The sequence below is a fragment of the Diaporthe amygdali genome (assembly GCF_026229845.1).
Source record: "Diaporthe amygdali strain CAA958 chromosome Unknown NODE_2_length_3802984_cov_64_841326, whole genome shotgun sequence".
NCBI classification, from domain to species: Eukaryota; Fungi; Ascomycota; class Sordariomycetes; order Diaporthales; family Diaporthaceae; genus Diaporthe; species Diaporthe amygdali.
In genome coordinates, this window is record NW_026517022.1 from 1,266,087 (window position 1) to 1,284,007 (window position 17,921).

At 52.7% G+C, this 17,921-nt stretch overlaps 4 protein-coding genes across 4 annotated transcripts; 3 read left to right on the plus strand and 1 right to left on the minus strand.

The window, feature by feature from the left end:
• Window positions 1–1,065: 1,065 nt before the first annotated feature.
• Window positions 1,066–2,574, plus strand: J7T55_011733 (carboxypeptidase a; the record flags this gene model as incomplete). Its single annotated transcript, XM_053136547.1, has 4 exons — window positions 1,066–1,819; window positions 1,888–1,918; window positions 2,003–2,077; window positions 2,184–2,574. 4 exons carry the CDS (start codon window positions 1,066–1,068, stop codon window positions 2,572–2,574), a joined length of 1,251 nt encoding a protein of 416 aa, XP_052999539.1.
• A 1,168-nt stretch (window positions 2,575–3,742) lies between these two features.
• J7T55_011734 (regulator of chromosome condensation rcc1) lies at window positions 3,743–5,749 on the plus strand (the record flags this gene model as incomplete). The annotated part of the gene is made up of 2 exons (XM_053136550.1): window positions 3,743–4,194; window positions 4,261–5,749. 2 exons carry the CDS (start codon window positions 3,743–3,745, stop codon window positions 5,747–5,749), a joined length of 1,941 nt encoding a protein of 646 aa, XP_052999540.1.
• Window positions 5,750–6,438: 689 nt separating this feature from the next.
• On the minus strand, window positions 6,439–7,468 carry J7T55_011735 (glycoside hydrolase; the record flags this gene model as incomplete). Its single annotated transcript, XM_053136551.1, has 3 exons — window positions 6,439–6,538; window positions 6,702–6,994; window positions 7,067–7,468. 3 exons carry the CDS (start codon window positions 7,466–7,468, stop codon window positions 6,439–6,441), a joined length of 795 nt encoding a protein of 264 aa, XP_052999541.1.
• Window positions 7,469–12,363: 4,895 nt separating this feature from the next.
• Window positions 12,364–17,361, plus strand: J7T55_011736 (Hybrid signal transduction histidine kinase A; the record flags this gene model as incomplete). Its single annotated transcript, XM_053136552.1, has 3 exons — window positions 12,364–15,245; window positions 15,735–15,768; window positions 15,871–17,361. The coding sequence occupies 3 exons, from the start codon at window positions 12,364–12,366 to the stop codon at window positions 17,359–17,361; spliced, it is 4,407 nt and encodes a 1,468-aa protein (XP_052999542.1).
• Between the last annotated feature and the right edge of the window lie 560 nt (window positions 17,362–17,921).

Here is a 17,921-nt window from a genome sequence, read left to right on the forward strand (position 1 = left end):
CAGGTATCAAATTGCTAGCGATATATTTGTAAGTCAGACTTTGCACATTCGACATACCACGGAAAACTTTTAGTCACAGAGCATATATCTGCACTCCTTGTATCCCTTCCCTATTTGAAAGACGCAAAATTATGATCCAAACCCATAGCAGCTCTCTCTTAATGCCATTGTTCTTTCGATGGAGAACATTTTGCTGCTACCTTGTTAGAGAATTCGTTGAACGTTGAATCAAAACTCGGGAAATAACGACCACGCAGTTTGTAGAATGTAGTGATTAGCGCGACTTGCACTCTGGCCGAAGAGATGGCTGAGGCTTTGATAAACGGCTCATGTGCTTGCCTATCACTAACATTCACGTGCTTCTTGTAGTGCAGGCTGGACTCCTCAACCCAATGTCTACGTGCGTTATGCGAATACCTACTTTCATTACGTAGTCCAGGAACAAGCGAAGTAGCAACATTGTTTTCTATGGACAATTCTCGGAGTGCGCCGCTGCCACGTACATGAACAATCAATTAATATATGGTTGTATGCGTTCATAACACTTCGAGAATTGTGGCGCTGGTGACACAGCCTTTGTTTGGTTGACTTCGAACGTTCGGCCTTTGTCGATGTTTTACGCCCAGGTGCTACCTCCTCAAGTAGGTAGTTAGTGCCCGAGCCGAAAGCATTATGTTTTCTTTGTCCGTTCTAGCTTCCCTGTTCCCACTGGCAAAAATTGACAACAGCGGATAGGGGCAACCCGAGAAAGCTCACGTTATCATCTCACATAGACTCGTCGTGGAGAAGCCATGACTGAGGCTTGTCCGACCTGCCCAATTGCCTTCTAAAGCGGTAGCATCCACGAATAGTGGCAGGGCCGAGCTTCCTATTTAGGCAGGTCAATTATTGATTGGACGTTCACGACAGAGTGCCAAGTCGACAGCGTGCACGCCAAGGCCGGTACTCATCTAAAGCGCCGGGCGGCAAGACCTACATATATCCTGCCCTAGTCGCCTATCACCAGTCGATAGTATCCTGCTCAGGTATCGATCTTCTTTGACTGATCATTTCTTCCTCTCCGCCATGCATTCACCATCGATTTGGGCCGGGTTTCTGGGCTGCGTGGGGCTGGCGAGTGGGTGTCTCCTGCCTGAGGAGCGCGAGGGTCTGCCTCGCGTCGTTCCCAGGGCGGCTCTTGACAACGGGACCCCAATTGGCACTGGAGACCGCTTCAGCGGTGGAAGCATTGCCCCCCAAGGCCTGGGGACGCGGGCTTCCAGCACCAGCTTCTCCACGATCTTGAGCACCACCGAGATCAAGAGCGGCTTCGACGGTCTGGCCAACGAATATGGTCTTGAGACTTTCACCACTCCCTATAAGACCTACGGGGGAGCTACGATCTTCGGCGGAAAGGTTGGCGGAACTGGTACCTGCAACAAGGCTTACCGAGTCTACTTCAACGGTGGCATCCACGCGCGAGAGCGTGGCTCCTCAGACGGAGTGCTCTACTTCATTTCCGATCTCCTCTACGCCAATGCGACTGGGGCCGGCTTGACTTACGGTTCCAAGAGCTATACAAACGCTCAAGTGAAGACCGCCCTGGCCGCGGGTATTGTCTTTGTACCTTTGAGCAACCCGGACGGCGTGGCATACGACCAGTCATCGAACAGTTGCTGGCGCAAGAACCGCAACCCAGCTTCGTCGACAGGTAGCGCGTCGTCAATTGGAGTGGACTTGAACAGGAACTTCGATTTCCTGTGGGATTTCACGAAGAAGTTTGCGTCCAGTGCCCAGTCAAGCGTGGCCTCCACCAGTCCTTCCTCCGAGACGTACCATGGTTAGTCACTTCGAAGGCTTTCCTAAGCCTGCGTCAGATTTCCACGAGTTTCGCTAACATCTGATTAGGGACGAAGGCTTTCTCTGAACCCGAGACACAGTCCATTAAATGGGTCTTGGATACTTACTCAGCTGTGCGTTGGTTTGTTGATCTGCATTCTTACGCTGGAGACGTACTTTACAGCTGGGGAAGCGACACGAACCAGAACAAGTACAGTTATATCAATTTCCTCAACACCACATACGACGGATATAACACGTGAGTCAACCCCATACAGCCTGTATATCTCTCGTTATCGTCTTTCGACATGTTCACCCCAGATGTGCTCTATTGCATTATTCAATGAGAAGCTGACATGTCCTAGGCGGGGAGTTTTGACCGATACCCCAGGTTCCGGTAAAGCGTACGGAGAGTACACCCCCTCAGCCGAGCAGACCGCCAATGTCCAGGCTTCAGACCGGATGGCTGCGGCCATGAGTGCATCTAAAGGCCGATCATACACCTCCATGCAGGCAGCCGCCCTGTATCCTACCTCAGGTGCGAGTGACGACTACTCGTACTCTCGACACTTTGCCGACCCAAGCCTCAACCTCGTCCATGGCTACACCGTTGAGTTTGGTTTCGGTAACTCGGCTGCCTCCTGCCCGTTCTACCCCACTGTTGCTCAGTACAACACCAACCTTCGGGAAGTTGGAGCTGGTTTCATGGAGTTCATCCTCGCGGCAACGGATCTTGGCCTGGGAGGCGGTTGTTAAGGGGTGAGACAGATATGTCGGGGGAAACTCACAACTAAGGCGTGAAGCAATCACATGGTCAGATCGTATAATTATCCTACGGTCAGCGAGGATCTGTATATACACGGTCAGACTTGGGCCTCGCAGAAGCCGAAACATGTTCTCGACCTCTCCTGAAAATCAATTGTTGCTGCCAACAGCAGCTTAAAACCTGATCCTTTCTCGATGTGACCCGTGGGAATGAATTTGCCTTCCGAAGCACGTTTGCGCTCTCAGTTACTTTTTGCCCCTCTCATTCTGCGTTGCCCTCTGGTTCATGAACCTGGACAGCACCTTTGCAGCTGAGAACACACCCCTCCAAGGCTGCCGTTGGCTCCTATTCGTTGATCAATGCGGGGCGGAACTACTCATCTACTTACTCCTTGACGATTGGGCACAGACTACCTCTCAGAGTCCTATCTGTTATGCCTGAGAGAAGCTACCACCAGCCTTGAGGACCAAGGATGTGTGTACGGCATGCCAATATAGGCTATAATACTGCCTAGTTGATCAGGCTAGTCATCCAATTCAGGCTCTATGGTCGAATAACATACGTTCTTTGGACTCAGAGAACCGACTAGTGTAGCTGAGTGATTTATATTTACTCACTCTAATATCCAATGCAGAAAGCGAGTTCTCTCAAGCGTTCAACTTGTGCTGAAAAATAAGTGTCTTTATGACGATTCTGCACTAGGGATGGTTCGCCGTGTCCTCGAAACACCATACATAAACATTTGCACCGGCAATAGGTGACTATTAGGCGTAGCCAATAGGCATAGAATTGGATCCACCTAGATAGAAATATAGTTGCTCAGGTTACACATAAGTTGCCCAGGTGAAATCTGAAGGCATCACGTACGGGCGTATTATTTGCTGTTGAACATGGCGAAAAGTGTTCACTGCTACACGTTCGCTTCGCGTTCCAAGCCGCGCCCGTCGACTATTGTGGTAGATATATGTAGCGCAGTGCATTACTCGGTGGACTGCCTAGGTAACACTAGTACATGCCAGACCATGACGTCAGCCGCCTGACCTAGAACGAGAGGGGAATGATGGGTCGATTCTTGGAGCTGTTTGACAAGAGACAGACATCAGCAAACCCACTTTAATTCTGACATTGAACCGAAATAGATATCAGACTCTCACCACAATGGATGACAAGATCAGCTCTCTCACCGATCTCCCGCTCGATATCCTCGTGCTCATCTTCCCATACCTGGACCCGAAGAGCTTCCTGGCACTTTGCAGCACCTGCAAAGCGCTGCAGCAGCCCTCAATATGCCTCGACCCCACGTACTGGCGGCTTGCCACTCGCAGCACCTTCCGGGTGCCTAACCAACCAGTCGTAGCAAATGATGGCACACGATGGCAAAAGATGTACCGCCGTCTGCTCACCCAGAGCCGAGTATTTACCTGGGGCAGCAACGGCAGCACGAGACTAGGACATAGCTACGCAGCGGATACCCACAGCCTTGGCATGCCTCCCATCGTTCGACGAGGCCTGTCAGACAGGCTACGACGCCAGAATCGGGGTACATGCGGTTTTCCCACTGAAATGGAAGATACACGGAGCTTGGGCGTCATCGCTGACATGCAGTGTGGGTATGTTGCCATCGGGATATTGTCAGGCAACAAGTGGACGTGAAGTAACTAACCAGGTCTAATTAGTGGCTGGTCAACGACCCTTCTCACCTCTGAAGGCTCCCTCTATACTGCCGGTGTCCTCAACGGGCAGAGATTTATGCATTCGCCTGATGGGCTGCAGAAACTCTCATTCCCCGCGGGACCTGGTCCAACTTCGTCCTCCGCCGAAACACAGCAGAACGAGTCCATCACCGCCATACGGCAATTTTCCGCTGGTCGATCACACATCTTGGCCCTGTCGGACAGTGGCAGGATATGGTCGTGGCAGGACGCAAAGCAGCCCGCTCTGCACGTCAATTTTGCTGGCCTAGGCATCAACGAGCTATCTCCGGCTTGTTTGGATCATCCGTCGTCCGGCTATGGCCTGGTAAAGCAAGTGAATGCTGGCTGGAGCCGGAGCTCAGCCTATGTGCAGGGTGTGGGCATTGTGGTGTGGGATCCAATTGAGCCGCAACCCCCGCATGCAGACGATGAGACGCACACTGTGCTTGTTTCGCAGTATGCTGAGGTCCCAAAGACAGGCTACAAGCGCGTAAAGGACACGCATGGAGAGTCGGAATTCGAAAAGGCGCTAGGCGCCGCGGTTGGAAGTCTGCTGAACTACATCATTCTTGAGCACTTCGTCGTCTTCGTTACCGATATTGGCAAGGTCTTCTGTGCTAGATTTGGCGAAAACAACAGCGTGGACGACGTCCTCGAGCTTCAGCAACTGCGCAACGAGAAGGGCTCGCCTCTTGATGTGCAAGGTTCATTTCGCCGCTTCGCCGTGTTTAGGAACAACGAAGTTATCACCACTGATCAAGAATACCTCGAGGCATGCTGGAATGCCCGGCACACCGATCCTGAGCAGGCTGATATCCGGGGGCTCAGAAAGATCGCCGCTCTACAGCACAACGACATCATTCAAATTGCATTCGGAGACTATCACTTCCTCGCCTTGCACTCAAACGGGAAAATTACATCTTACGGCGCTGAGCCGAACGCCTGTGGCGCCTTAGGCCTAGGCGATGAAACCAGTATGGCAGGACACTCTCGTGGTGTTGTCTACGAGGGGTTTAGTCGCCAAGGTAAGCTCCTTCCACATGCTTACACACATGGTCGGCAGGTCTGGTTCGACGAGAGAAAGAAGGACTGGCTCTACCACATAGTGTACGGCCGCCTTGACCCGGACGAGAGCCAAGAGCGCAGGGCACTGTTCAAACACGACCGCAACGTTCAAGGCGAAGTGAGCGAGTGGATCGAGCAGGAGGCTAGAGCATGGGATCAAGGTGAGGAAGAAGATGGGTTAGGCGCGTATTTCGCACTTGGAGTCAGTGCTGCGGGATGGCATTCTGGGGCTCTGGTTCTGGTGAATGACGAGCTGGTCAACAAGGAGCCCGTGTATCCTTGGGAGCAGAAAAACTTTCCACGACTGAGGCTCGCTGATGGGACTGAGATGCCGGGGCAGAGAAAATTTGATGAATGGAGGGAGGGGAGGCCTGACTGGCAGCTCGATGCGCAGCCTTGGCCGTAAGATGATGGCCCTCTCGGAAGGCGGACCTCCGCAAGATCCTTCAGCGCATTGAATACTGAGTACATAATTGGGCTGGATTAATTACATGTGCGTAGAGCAAGACCAGAAGCAAATTAGCTGTCATTTCAGGGACCGTGGCCAGCAGGTCTAGGAGACTTCCCGGGCGTGCCACCCTACTTCGGGCGAGGCGCTCTGAGACTTCAGCAATTATATGATCAGAGGAAAGGGGGACGGCAACACTTTGGCAGATTAGTCTGGCAAAACAAGGTAAGCGTGGGGTATGAAGAGAACAGGTCAAGCGGAAGGAAAGCGCCTGTTAGCAGACGAGGTTGTGAGAAGAATCTTGAAAGGGCATTTTCCTCATCTCCTGCCTTGTTTTTAACAAGCTAATAACGATCTTGCTCTGAGATTCAAATACTGCTTATTATGGTAAGTAATATATCCAGTCTTCAAAGGGCTACGGGGTAGATATTCCAGTATTTGCCTTACTTTCCCAGACATCGGAGTCAAAGGCCGTGGGTTGTAAAATGAGGCAGGGCTTCACGTTGATAGCTTAATGAGCGAATGGCTCTCATGCCGGCCTGAATTCCTGAGTATTGAAAATGGGGTGCATTGAATCGTTTGAGAGTGGTGCCTGGGTGAGCCGCCGGGGAGATGGTTTACAATAATAATGTAACTACTTCTAGACTCTACTGGTATTGGCCCGTTGACTCAACATCAGCTACAATGACGGTTCCCAAAGACTTTCTCACGGCCACAAAACCATATTGTCCACATATGCGCTGGAACCTACCCGACATTCAGGCACAAAATGGTGCTTCACAGACTAGACCGAATCTCTTTCAATCGACACTGTTCAAAGAGCGACAAGTTGCCATTTCTGATACTTAGTCTACATAGTTCTACAGCTCCAGATTTCCCAAAGATTGCTTATAGCAGCGCGACTGCTTACATGCCATTCCAGACATGGCCCATCAAGCGGTTGGCAGCATCTCGAACATAGGAAGCCGTCGCCCCGACGGGATCGTTGAGGTCCCGCTTGTTGACCGAGCCAGAGTTGTACCCACGGAAGGCCTCGTAGTAGTTTCCATACTTCTTGTAGAGTTGCTTCAAGCCGTCGCCGTCCTTGGTACCCTCGGTGCCGTCACGGATCATCTGGAGGATGCTGCCAGCAGGGTCCTTGGGGTTGAACTCGGCGCCGTTGTGGGACTGCATCAGGCCTGGGTTGCGAACTCCGTTGTTGGTCTGGTGGAAAAGTAGTTGGTCAGCAGACTGGGTCAATCGGAACGACGTGCATGCATGTTGTGGTTTACTTACGGTTGGGATGCGCACATTACCACCCGACTCTTGCACGATGATGCAGAGGATCACGCGGTGGTCGACGCCAGACTCCTTGGCGACCGTCTCGATCGACTTCTTGATCAGGGCGATCTCGGAGTCCGAGTCGTGGAACTTCATCAGACGCTCATTCTCCTTCCAGAGGGCGTCCCAGCTGGCCCACTCCGACGGCTTAGGGAAGTTGGACGCGGGCCCGCCGTACTGGACGTAGCCGTTGCCCTTGCTGGGCTGCGCGCCGGACTTGGGCAGCTGAAGAACTTGGCCGACTTGCAGCTTCTTGGGGTCTACGCCCGGGTTGGCCGCCTCGAGCTTTTCAAGAGTCGTGCCATGGCTTTGAGCGATGGAGAAGAGGGTGTCGCCTGCCTTGACTGTGTAGCTCATTTTGACTAGCTGATGGTAGAAAATAGGTAGATATGGGATTGCAGTGTTGTAAGAATAAGAGTGGTTTGTTTCGATACTGAATAGTGTGATTATACTTCATTCCCAGTCAACAAGGCAAAGGCACGCCTTTTATATATTTACAGAACTTGGGCAAGAGGCCACCTGGGCAAGGCTCAGCGATCACTTCGGTCTCGTGCGTAGTTCACATCGATTCCTCGCTGACCTCAGATTTGGCCCCATCGTCCTCACATACATACAATTGTCAATTGAAACAGAAAATAGACCATTATGCAAGGACCTTGTAAGTTGCGAACTCACGCAGGCAATGGTCTAAGCGAGGTAATACGAAAGGGATTTGTTGTGTTGCACACTTTAGGCAGTGTCAAGGCGGAGGTAGACCAGTGACCCCCATCCTTCAATGGTCCAATCGTCTTGTGACGGATATCGTAAGCTGGAACCGGTGAGAACATTAGAAAAAGGCCATAAAGAGGAAATGCCGTAAGCTCCTCCACTCAGGTCCGGCCCAGCCTCACCAGTCAGCTGAGCATCGCAGAGGCGCAATACTGTCTACCCAAAACCAACAAAGAGGCTGACCACCTGGTAATGTCCATCTTAGTAATAGCCCCTGGACTGTATGTTACTTCAGCACTGCGGCCGCTGTCCGGACAGAGGCGATCTTGATTCTGTCCAGTCATGTGCTCCCTGGTGGTAGTACCATGAGCCAATGCCGGTGGCGCCGCCAGATCACCAAAAGGCCACGCCTCACCACGACCAGATATTCAACCAAGACATGGAAAGAGACAGCGGGATCGTGTGACCTGCAAAAGCAGTTGCCAGTGTGCGGTGCACTGGCTGCCTTGAATTCATGACACACAGCCCAGTTCACAAAAGTGCAGAATTCTATTGCGGACTGACCAAAATGACCCAACACATGCTGTCAGTGGCCCATCTCGAGACCGATCATAGAATTCGGCGATCCTCAAGAGCAGTAATTTGGGGTCTTCTTTTTAACACGCAGTATGATGGTATAGATGGGATGTAATTAGATACGAGTCTAAAGGAATATGGAAATATATTTACGTTGTACGAGAAAACCACGTCTATGACTGTGATATGTGAAAGTTATTGTTAATACGCTATTTATTGACTATCTTATATTCGTGATGCATCGGTCTTTGAGCTGAATTCTCATGAAATGCGAATGAAAACTTTGTTTAGGGTCACCTATATGTGCTAGATCTGCCAAGCCAGTTGCTAGACAGGTACATGTACAAACCTGCTACCGGTAAGAGTGTTGCTAAAGTCTTTCCAATCAGGGAACTGGCAGATGCCTACTCGGGAACAGGCCGAGAGTCTGGGGTCGCTGCCAAAAATTTCGATTGTGAGATTTTCATAGGGGGATGGCCACCTGGGTTCTGCTGCTTGGGTGGGCAGAGAGAGAGACGTTCGACCATACAGTCGACTGGTTCGAGATATAGAATCGATGCAATTCGCCAAGTCGGTGGGAGCCTCGATTGACGCGGATCGCCTGGAACTCGATCAGCTACACCCGGACGAAGGTGACCTATACCTGATGGAGGGTTTGTCGATCTGTTGTTGACCCGGGAACCAGCAAAACCTCCCTGATAACATCATCGCGGTTGGTCGGCACTTGGATTAATAACAGATTGACAAACTCTCAGGCAGAAGATTAGCAGTCCTTTGTCTCTTTGAAGAGACAAAACAACTGTCATTTGGCTATTTGGGTTCTCGACGTCTGGTATGTATTTCGTTGCTATCAAGTTATAACTGAATAGTAGGCAACAACCAGCCGGGGGACAGAGGCTGCAAAAGTTTTGACGTACTGGACCAGTAATTTCCGGTGAGAATATTGACGGATAGAAATTTCTCGTGTCATATCGATGTTGACTAGGTGCTTAGGCATGCATTTGTAGAAGTAAGGAAACTGGCCTCTAGAGTGAGTGAACACAGGCAGTTCATTGTGGATTTGATGTTTTGGAAGATATAGAAGCCAATGAAAAGTAATTTAAAATCAGGTGGCAATGGGTCAGTGGTCTAATCCGAGACATCATCGGGCTATTCATCTATGATGGGAGTTCTCCACATATCATTGGTAATGAAGTAAGGCACATGAATCCCAAGCCAAGCCAGCCATCGCCTCACTAGGAAGGAGCACATTGCACGCCTGGCCTTGGAATAAACCTTGTTTGTGGGAACAGTCTGCTGTGGGCTCTTGTTTATTTCTCTTTATTTGCATGTTAGTATTTGACATTCGATGTGCTGCAGATACTGAAATAGCTACAAACGACAGCGATTGGGAACGCCTCATATGATTCAGGCGCCGGTCGAGCCACTGGACACTGAGAACTTGACGATCAGACATCTTGGCTTCACGGAGGAGGCGAGGTCAGTGAGTGAGAAGTATTTTGATTTGGCGCTGAAGCACGCGGTTGACTGACTCTCGCGCCAAAGACATATATCTTAGCGAGACGAGACGCGGACGTTGACGGCCGCAGACAACCGACGACAAAGTATCCCCTGTCGATCCTGGGTCAGGGCTGACCCTCGTTGCTGCCCAAGCGGGCTGCTTCCGATTTTTGAGGAACAAACCTTGTCTGTCACGATGTATCTACGTACTCTTGCAGTACAGGTTACTACCGCAGCATAGCACGTGCCTGGGTACCCATGAGCCCTGCCGGAACTTAAATCGTGGACGGATGCGACGCGCAGTTGAGCATTCATATCATTTTCAACTAGCCTGCTCTCGTCTAGAATACCATTGTCCCGGGCCCTTCAGTGAGCAATTGATACAGCATGTCGCACCTGAGATGGCCCCCAAATGTGTGCGCCTGACTCAGGAGCGGGTTGTGCCGTTTCGTTTGTTGACAGCCGTTTGGATCAGGAAACGGGCACAGTTCCGTTGCAGGCTTTATTGCCGTGCGGGTGCATCATGACATCATGCTTGGCCACGCAGCACCTTCCCTGTCCAGGAGCTTGTCCCCTTGTCCCCTTGTCCCTTGTCCCCTTGTCCCTTGTCCCTTGTCCCTTGTCCCCTTGCCCAGCACCCACAGTGAAAAGGCGGCGCCCGGGAAGGAGCGACGGGCGGGTCAAACAAACACTTGGTAAACAAGATGGGAGGAACACTACAGTGGTAACAATAGGGGATAGCAGGCACGTCCACAGTCGTGTCAAAGGTACCTTACAGTTACCTTGGAACTCAGGTGGGCACCACTGTGCAAGTGGTGGGGACGAGAGTGCTGGAACTGGGACTGCAACCACGCACACACGCATTATTGACACACCTCGTCTTCCCGCCCCGTGCCTCCATCACCGTCGCAGTCCCTGCCAACTAGCCGCGTTACAGCGAACCCACCTGTCAACATCGGTCACTGCCTGCACAGTACCACATGCATGTACCATGTACAGCATCCTACAATCCGCTGGCTGCATCGCCGCCAAACTGCTTCACTACCGCAGAAGCATGGCCGTTGCAGCGGCTGGGACACAGATATATCAAACCCTGCCTATCTCTCCGATCTCAAGCTCAAAGTTCATTCGAATCGGTACCGAGATGACTTACAGTAATACTTGCGATCCCGCTCGCCCGCCTGCCGAATCACAGAGATCTATCACATCTCAGATCCTCATCCCTTGGAAAGGAAGAGAGAGAAAAAAATGCACTCAACAGCTGACCAATCCTCGGCTACTCTACCACCTGGGTGTGTATGCCAGTATCTGTAGCCGGTTTTTGAAAAGGCATGCAGCCCAGGCATATCAGGTATCGCGTTCCTGACTGTGGTGCAGTCTCAGCGCAGTCCCAGCGCAGCGTTGCGATCTCTGCCGCTAGCTACAGTACCACCAAGCACGTCCTCCCAGGTGATGTCTCGCCTCATGTGCAGACGTCAAGCTTTTGGTCATCCATCGTCCAGGGCCGGACGACAGGGTTGGCCTCGCCATTGTATCCATGTGGGTGCCAATTGCTTGGCGAACGGCGCGCTCCGCCATGGAAAAGGGCTGGAGAAGCTCGGAGAACTCTGATGTCGACAAGCCCCGCCTCAGATCACTACAGTAGTCTCTCCCATGATTTCAGGGCACCTCCCTCTCCTGTCCAGCGCCGGCTTGTCGGAACCCACTACTTACTCAGTGGCACCCCTACGTACACCACCACACACCATCAGGCAGCTATCGTCGCCGTCTTCGTCTGGGTCCGGCTTCCTTCATGACCCCGTCCCGCGCAAGGCGTGGGAATCGCGCCGAAAAGGCTCTGGTGCGCGGTGCGGTGCGGTCCAGCAGTGACAGGCCCTGGCTTGCTTGGGAGGCGGTCGCAATCCCTGCCAGCACGCGCTGCTTCGACTTCCAGGTTTGGGCAGTGGGACGGCGATCGTGAGGGATTCTACCCCCCACATCACTCTTACCAGCGGCCCAGCTTCCGGGTCATGGCTCACTTGACCTGACTGACTTGATTTGACTGGGTCTTTTCGTCCTGGCGTTGCCCGTTCGATTTCTCCGTCAACCCTAGGCTGCCCGCCTACGCTCGCACGTCTTATCTCCTGCGTCTTTGTGCGCCGAGTAAAGCCTCTCCTCTTTCTTGTGATCCTCACCCCTACCCGAGACCTTCGTTCCGTTCCGTTCAGACGGCCTGGCTAGTCGCCGCAAGGACGGGGCACGCCTTCCGCCCGCCTCCCGCCCGCCGCCGCCGTCTCCCCTGTTGCCAGGCGGGCAGACCTCTGGGACCTCACTCCCTCCCCCCGCAGGGTTCTCTTGTGTGTGTGCGTGTGTTTGGAGCATCTCCCGCGCAGTTACACACCCGCCTGTTCGTGCCGGATCCCAACTATGTTGTCCCAACTATGTTGACCTCCGAATAGCACCGACTGAGGACCCGGCAAAAACACAGCATGTCTCCGCAACTCAGCAGCGTCGGCATCGTTGATCTTCTCGAGGCTGATCCTCGTCCGACCTTCATCGTCGATCTCACCATCGCCGCCGGAGACTCGGAACAGACCTCCTCCATCGCCTACTGCAATCCCGCACTTTCGTCCTGTCCTGACCTGGTTGAGCTTGTTCAGTCTTCCCGCAGCCAACACGCTGTCCTCTGGGAGTGGATCTCCGCCTCCTTCCTGCCCCCGAGTTTGACCAAGGCCCGCAGTTCTTCTTCTTCGGATTCCCCCTCATCGCCCTTCTACTATGCAAGCGCGCAATGGAGCAAGTGCTTGGTCCAGGGAAGGTGGCTGGTCGTCGGAACCAACGAACAGCCCTCATCTGCCGATCGTCCCCGCAAGATCCGGCTCGATTCTCAAAAAGGTAGCTTTGGTGTCTCCGGCAGCGCCAACAAGGTTGCATCTTCCACTTTACCCATAGCGATTCCGCACCATGACCGCCGATCAGAGTCGTTATGCGGACCAGGAACAGCCTCTGAACATGAAGCCACGCAGAGGATGTCTGTTGAGCCGGACTGGGTTTTACCGGAAATTATGCACGACCAAGGGCCCTACCTCAAAATTCTTACCAGCATCGATTGGGCCTCGACCCCTCTTGGACCTCTCAGTACTTGGCCGACTCTCCTCAAACAAACACTCAACCAGGTTCTTGCGGATTCCCGGCCGATTGCATTGTACTGGGGCGAACATTTCACCACGATATACAATGAGGCTTTCGGAGAGCTATGCGGATCGAAACACCCAGATCTGTTGGGAAAGTCATTGGAGGATGTGTGGCTCGAGGCTGGTCCGAAGTTGAAGGAGATCATGCTCACAACCGCTCAGAAACGCCGTGGTATCGTCGAAAAGGAGTGGCGATTCTTCATGGAAAGGACGGATGATGGCCCGGAGGAGACATACTTGAAGTGGTCGGTCGTGCCCATCATGGAGGATGAGAAAGTCTCAGGCTTCTTGCATCCGGTACTTGATGTTACGTCAGTGCGCCTATGGGAGAGGCGGGTGAAGATGCTCGTCGATCTTGGTGACGCGCTGGCCACCGCCAGAGATGCGAAGTCTTACTGGACCAAAACCAGCGAATTTCTGGGCGCCGTCGAACCTCGATACGATATTCCATTGGCGATTCTGTACTCGGTTCAGGATGACCCAGAAGCACAAAGTGTCACTCATTCACTCTACGGATTTCCGAAAATTTGTCAGCTCGAGGGCGCGCTGGGTGTGCCCGAAGGCCATACCATTGCTCCATCTACTATTTCGCTTCGAAACACTGATCAGGGTCTCGCCTCTATTTTCCGAAGTGCTCTGCAAGGCCAGTATCCGCTTCTGCTTCAAACAAAGGATGGCACTTTGCCGGAATCCCTTATTCAGGGCCTAGAATGGAGAGGGTTTGGCGACGCTTGCCGAAGCGCTGTTGTCTGCCCTATTCGGCCTACAAGAGAAGAGAACGTGATGGGTCTTCTTCTACTTGGCTTGAACCCGAGACGGCCCTACGACAACGACTACCGGCAGTTTATTTCACTTCTCAACCAGAAATTGACTACTACTTTGGCTTCGACGGTACTATTAGAAGAAGAGGCTCGAAGGGGGCGCAACATTGTAGAGGAAGCTGCCTATGAAGAGGCTAGAATGAAGTCACCGCTCTCCGACAAGAAAAAGGAGGCAACGGAATCACTGCACAAGTTCGAGGAGGTCGCAGATTTCATCCCGGTCGGCATGGCTTTTCAGAACGCTCAAGGCGTCTTGACGAAGACCAATGATGCTTGGCATCGAATCACTGGTAATCCCCATCGAGAGACCGGTCCGTCGATGGCTTTGAGAGACATCCTCTCTTACATCGTGGAGGAAGATCGCCCTCGTGTCGTGCAGGCTTATGAGCATTTGCGCACGGAAGACAGCATCACTTTCGAATGTCGACTGATCCGGCGCAACACTGTCAACAGCCCACCGCCACTGGTGAGAGAATCTGCAAGCTTTGAGAAGGCTGGTATCGAACTTCGGGGGATTGACAACCAAGCATCTGAACGCCACATCCTTGCAGCTGCTCGAGCTGAACGTGCCTCAGACGGCAGCATCCTTCAAGTGCTGACTTGCTTGACGGATGTCACACTACACAGACAGACCGCCGAGGAGGCGATACGCAGGGCGCAGCAGGCCGAAAATTTGAAGCGCATGGCGGAGCTGGCAACCGTCGGAATGTACGAGATGGACTTGGACGGCCATCTTGTCGAGGCGAACAATGTCTTCTTCCAGATGTGCGGTCTCGAGAAGGCCGATACAAGCTGGAAAGAAAGAGGCGTCAAGCCATGGCAAACTTGCATAGTGGAAGAGGATTTACCTGCTCTACATGATGTCATGAACAAGGTCACACACGAAGGCACGCCCCAGACGATCGAGGTCCGATTCAAGACGCCTTTGACAGTGAAGGACAGCCAAGGAACCGAAATTGTCGTGCCGAGATGGGCGTATGGAACGTTCCTGCCGGTGAGAGGATCAGACGGTGCAATCCAGTCATATTGCGGCTGTGTGAGCGACGTATCCCTGCAAAAGTGGCAACTCGAGCGAGAAAGGCTGCGCAAGGAGGAAGCGTTAGAATCCAAACGGCAGCAAGAGAACTTCATCGACATGACTTCCCACGAGATGCGCAACCCCCTGAGCGCAATTATCCACTGCGCTGATGCAGTGATTGCGTCACTTGGGAAAGCACTGGACCTGCAGCAGAGGAAGATTGGCCTTACCAGGCAGAATCCGTCGACAAATGGCGGCGTTAGTGGCGGCGGCATGCGCAGGGAGGATGAACTACTGATGGAGAGCAGCGTCGAGAACGCGGAGACAATCATCGCGTGGTAAGCCTTCCCCCCCTCCTCCTCTTCTCCCTCCTTCCCCCCCTCCTCCTCTTCTCCCTCCTTCCCCCCCTCCTCCTCTTCTCCCTCCTTCCCCCCCCCCTTTCTCCCCACCCGAGCCAAGAGAAAACACGAGAAGACAAGGAAAAGAAAAAGAAAAAGAAAAGGGAAAAAAAGAAAAAAAGAAAGAAAGGTAAACGAACGAGGCAAAGAAAAGAAGACAAGAAGACAAGAAAAAAAGAAAAAGAAAGAAAAGAGGAGAGAAGAGTTGTTTCCTAAGGGCAGGCTTCAGGGTCGTCAGAATGAGCACGGGCACTCCCCTACATTTTCAGGCTACCTTTCCAGGAAGGGCGCTGGTTGGGGCTTCGGGGTGCCCTCCGACGGCATAAGCTCTATGGAGCGATGGCTTGCGTGGGTCGACTTCGACTAGAAGCCGAGTTCGCAGACACCCGATTTGAGTGGAAGGCGCTGACCAGAAGCTTGCGAATGTAGCGCCCAGCATCAAAAGAGGATTGTGGATGATATTGTAAGCATACCTATGAGCCGTGGGCAAGAGCCGGCTGGCCAGCTCCGTTCCTGCCTCGTTGTGTCTCTCCCAGAGGTCTGATAGCTGACGCGAATTCCGCAGTTGACTATGTCAAAGCTAGACTCAAAATTGCTGGCTGTGACCCCGATCACCGTCGATCCGCTCCAAATAGCAAAGGAATCGCTCAAGATGTTCGAAGTCGAAGCTCGCAGGGTAGATATAGACCTGAGGATGAAGGTCGACAAGTCATACGAAGACTTGAGACTGGAGTTTCTTGACTTGGACCCATCCCGCCTCAAACAAGTCCTCATCAACCTTCTAACGAACGCCCTGAAGTTTACAAAGAGTGGACCCACGCGGAACGTTACGCTCACTGTCAGTGCATCGATCGAGAGGCCTACGGATTCGACCTGCTCAGTGCAGTTTATCCCTCGCTCACAAGGGCATGAGTATCAGCAGCCCCCGAATCCGAGCGGCACCGATCCCATATTCGTCACCTTTGAAGTAAAGGATACTGGCCAGGGCTTGACTGAAGAAGAGATGAAGAGCCTATTCCAGCGATTTAAACAAGCTTCAGCTCGCACACATGTCAAGTATGGAGGATCAGGCTTGGGTCTGTTCATCAGCAGGAGACTTTGCGAGATGCACAACGGTCAGATTGGGGTGGCTTCGCTCCCCGGAGTTGGGTCGACGTTTGCGTTTTATGTAGAGTCGCGCATACCCAGCGAGGCGTCCTTACGAGAAGCTAGGGCGACGGCGCGGACGGCTTTGAAGGCGACCAGCTTGCCCATTACGAAGAGAGCTGAGTCCCTACAGATAGGAACGGCGGAAGTACCCTTGAAGAGTACACCGATTAAGACGAACGATTCAGCCGCCACCGACTCTGAGTCCCCTGGCACAGAGGCGAGTGCTGAGCCTCCCAAAATCGAGGGTGTCCTGGTTGTGGAGGACAACTTGATCAATCAGCAAATCACGCGACGAGGCCTGGCTGACCATGGTTTCACGGTCGATGTCGCAAACCATGGCATCGAGGCCCTGGAAAAATTACGTGCCTCTGACCGATGGCTGGGAGATGGCCCAATCACGGCACCCGTCCCTAATGGTAGTGCCACAACTATTCCGCCGTCGACTGACCTGACATCACCTACGACTCCGACCAAATCAAATGTCTCTGCCCCCATCACGAGACTCAACCCCGCTGTCGCAGCCGATCTCACGCCCACCACAACACCGAACAAGTTCCCACTGTCGCTCATTCTCATGGACATGGAGATGCCCGTCCAAGATGGCCTGACCTGCACGCGACAGATCCGTGAGCTAGAGCGGCAGGGTCGGATTTTGGGAGGGAGCATCCCGATCATCGCAGTCAGTGCAAATGCGAGGCTTGAGCAGGTGCTCGAGGCCAAGGCTGCTGGCTGCGACGATGTGATGATCAAACCGTACCGCATGCCAGAACTGATCGAGAAAATGAAGGTTGTGGCCATGCAGGCGGACCAGAAGAGCCGGGTCCCGACAGTCGAGATGTCTGAAGCTACTGAAGCAGTGAACACTACAGGCACCGATGGGCCCGGACCGCCGGAAGCTGGGTCATGACTCGAAGATCGCAAGCAAGGGACAGAGAGGCCGGACATGGCCACAGGAAAGCATCGTACACGTTCAAAGAAGCCGAAGTGTTGTGTCTTGCTGTAGATCTAGACACATAGATTCACTGAGGAATAAGCTTACAGAGAGAGAAGACACGGTTGAATGGCGGGCTTGCTTTTCTGTTGTTGATGATGATGTTGTTGCCATTGCTGTTGTACAAGAAGCATGGCATAGACAAAGGCAAGACCATATACCTTGGGGCGGGGGAGGACGACGAGCCAGATGAGGTTTGCTGCCATTGCATTGATGATTTAAAAGCATGGGCATGGAAGTGGATTTTGTTGCATGTGGCCTTTTATGTTCTTGACAACCTAGACTTTTATATGAGATTATGGCAATGATACCCCCCCTTTTGGCCTCTTGACTTTATTGTATGCGTATGTGTGAAGCGTCAGGACCTGTTGAGATATCGTGGGTGGGGCCCCAATGAGTGTCCTTGAGCCGAGCTAACACCGTTTCTTTTTTATCATGACATGGCTGGCCAACGAGGAACATGTCGTCTACAGTTT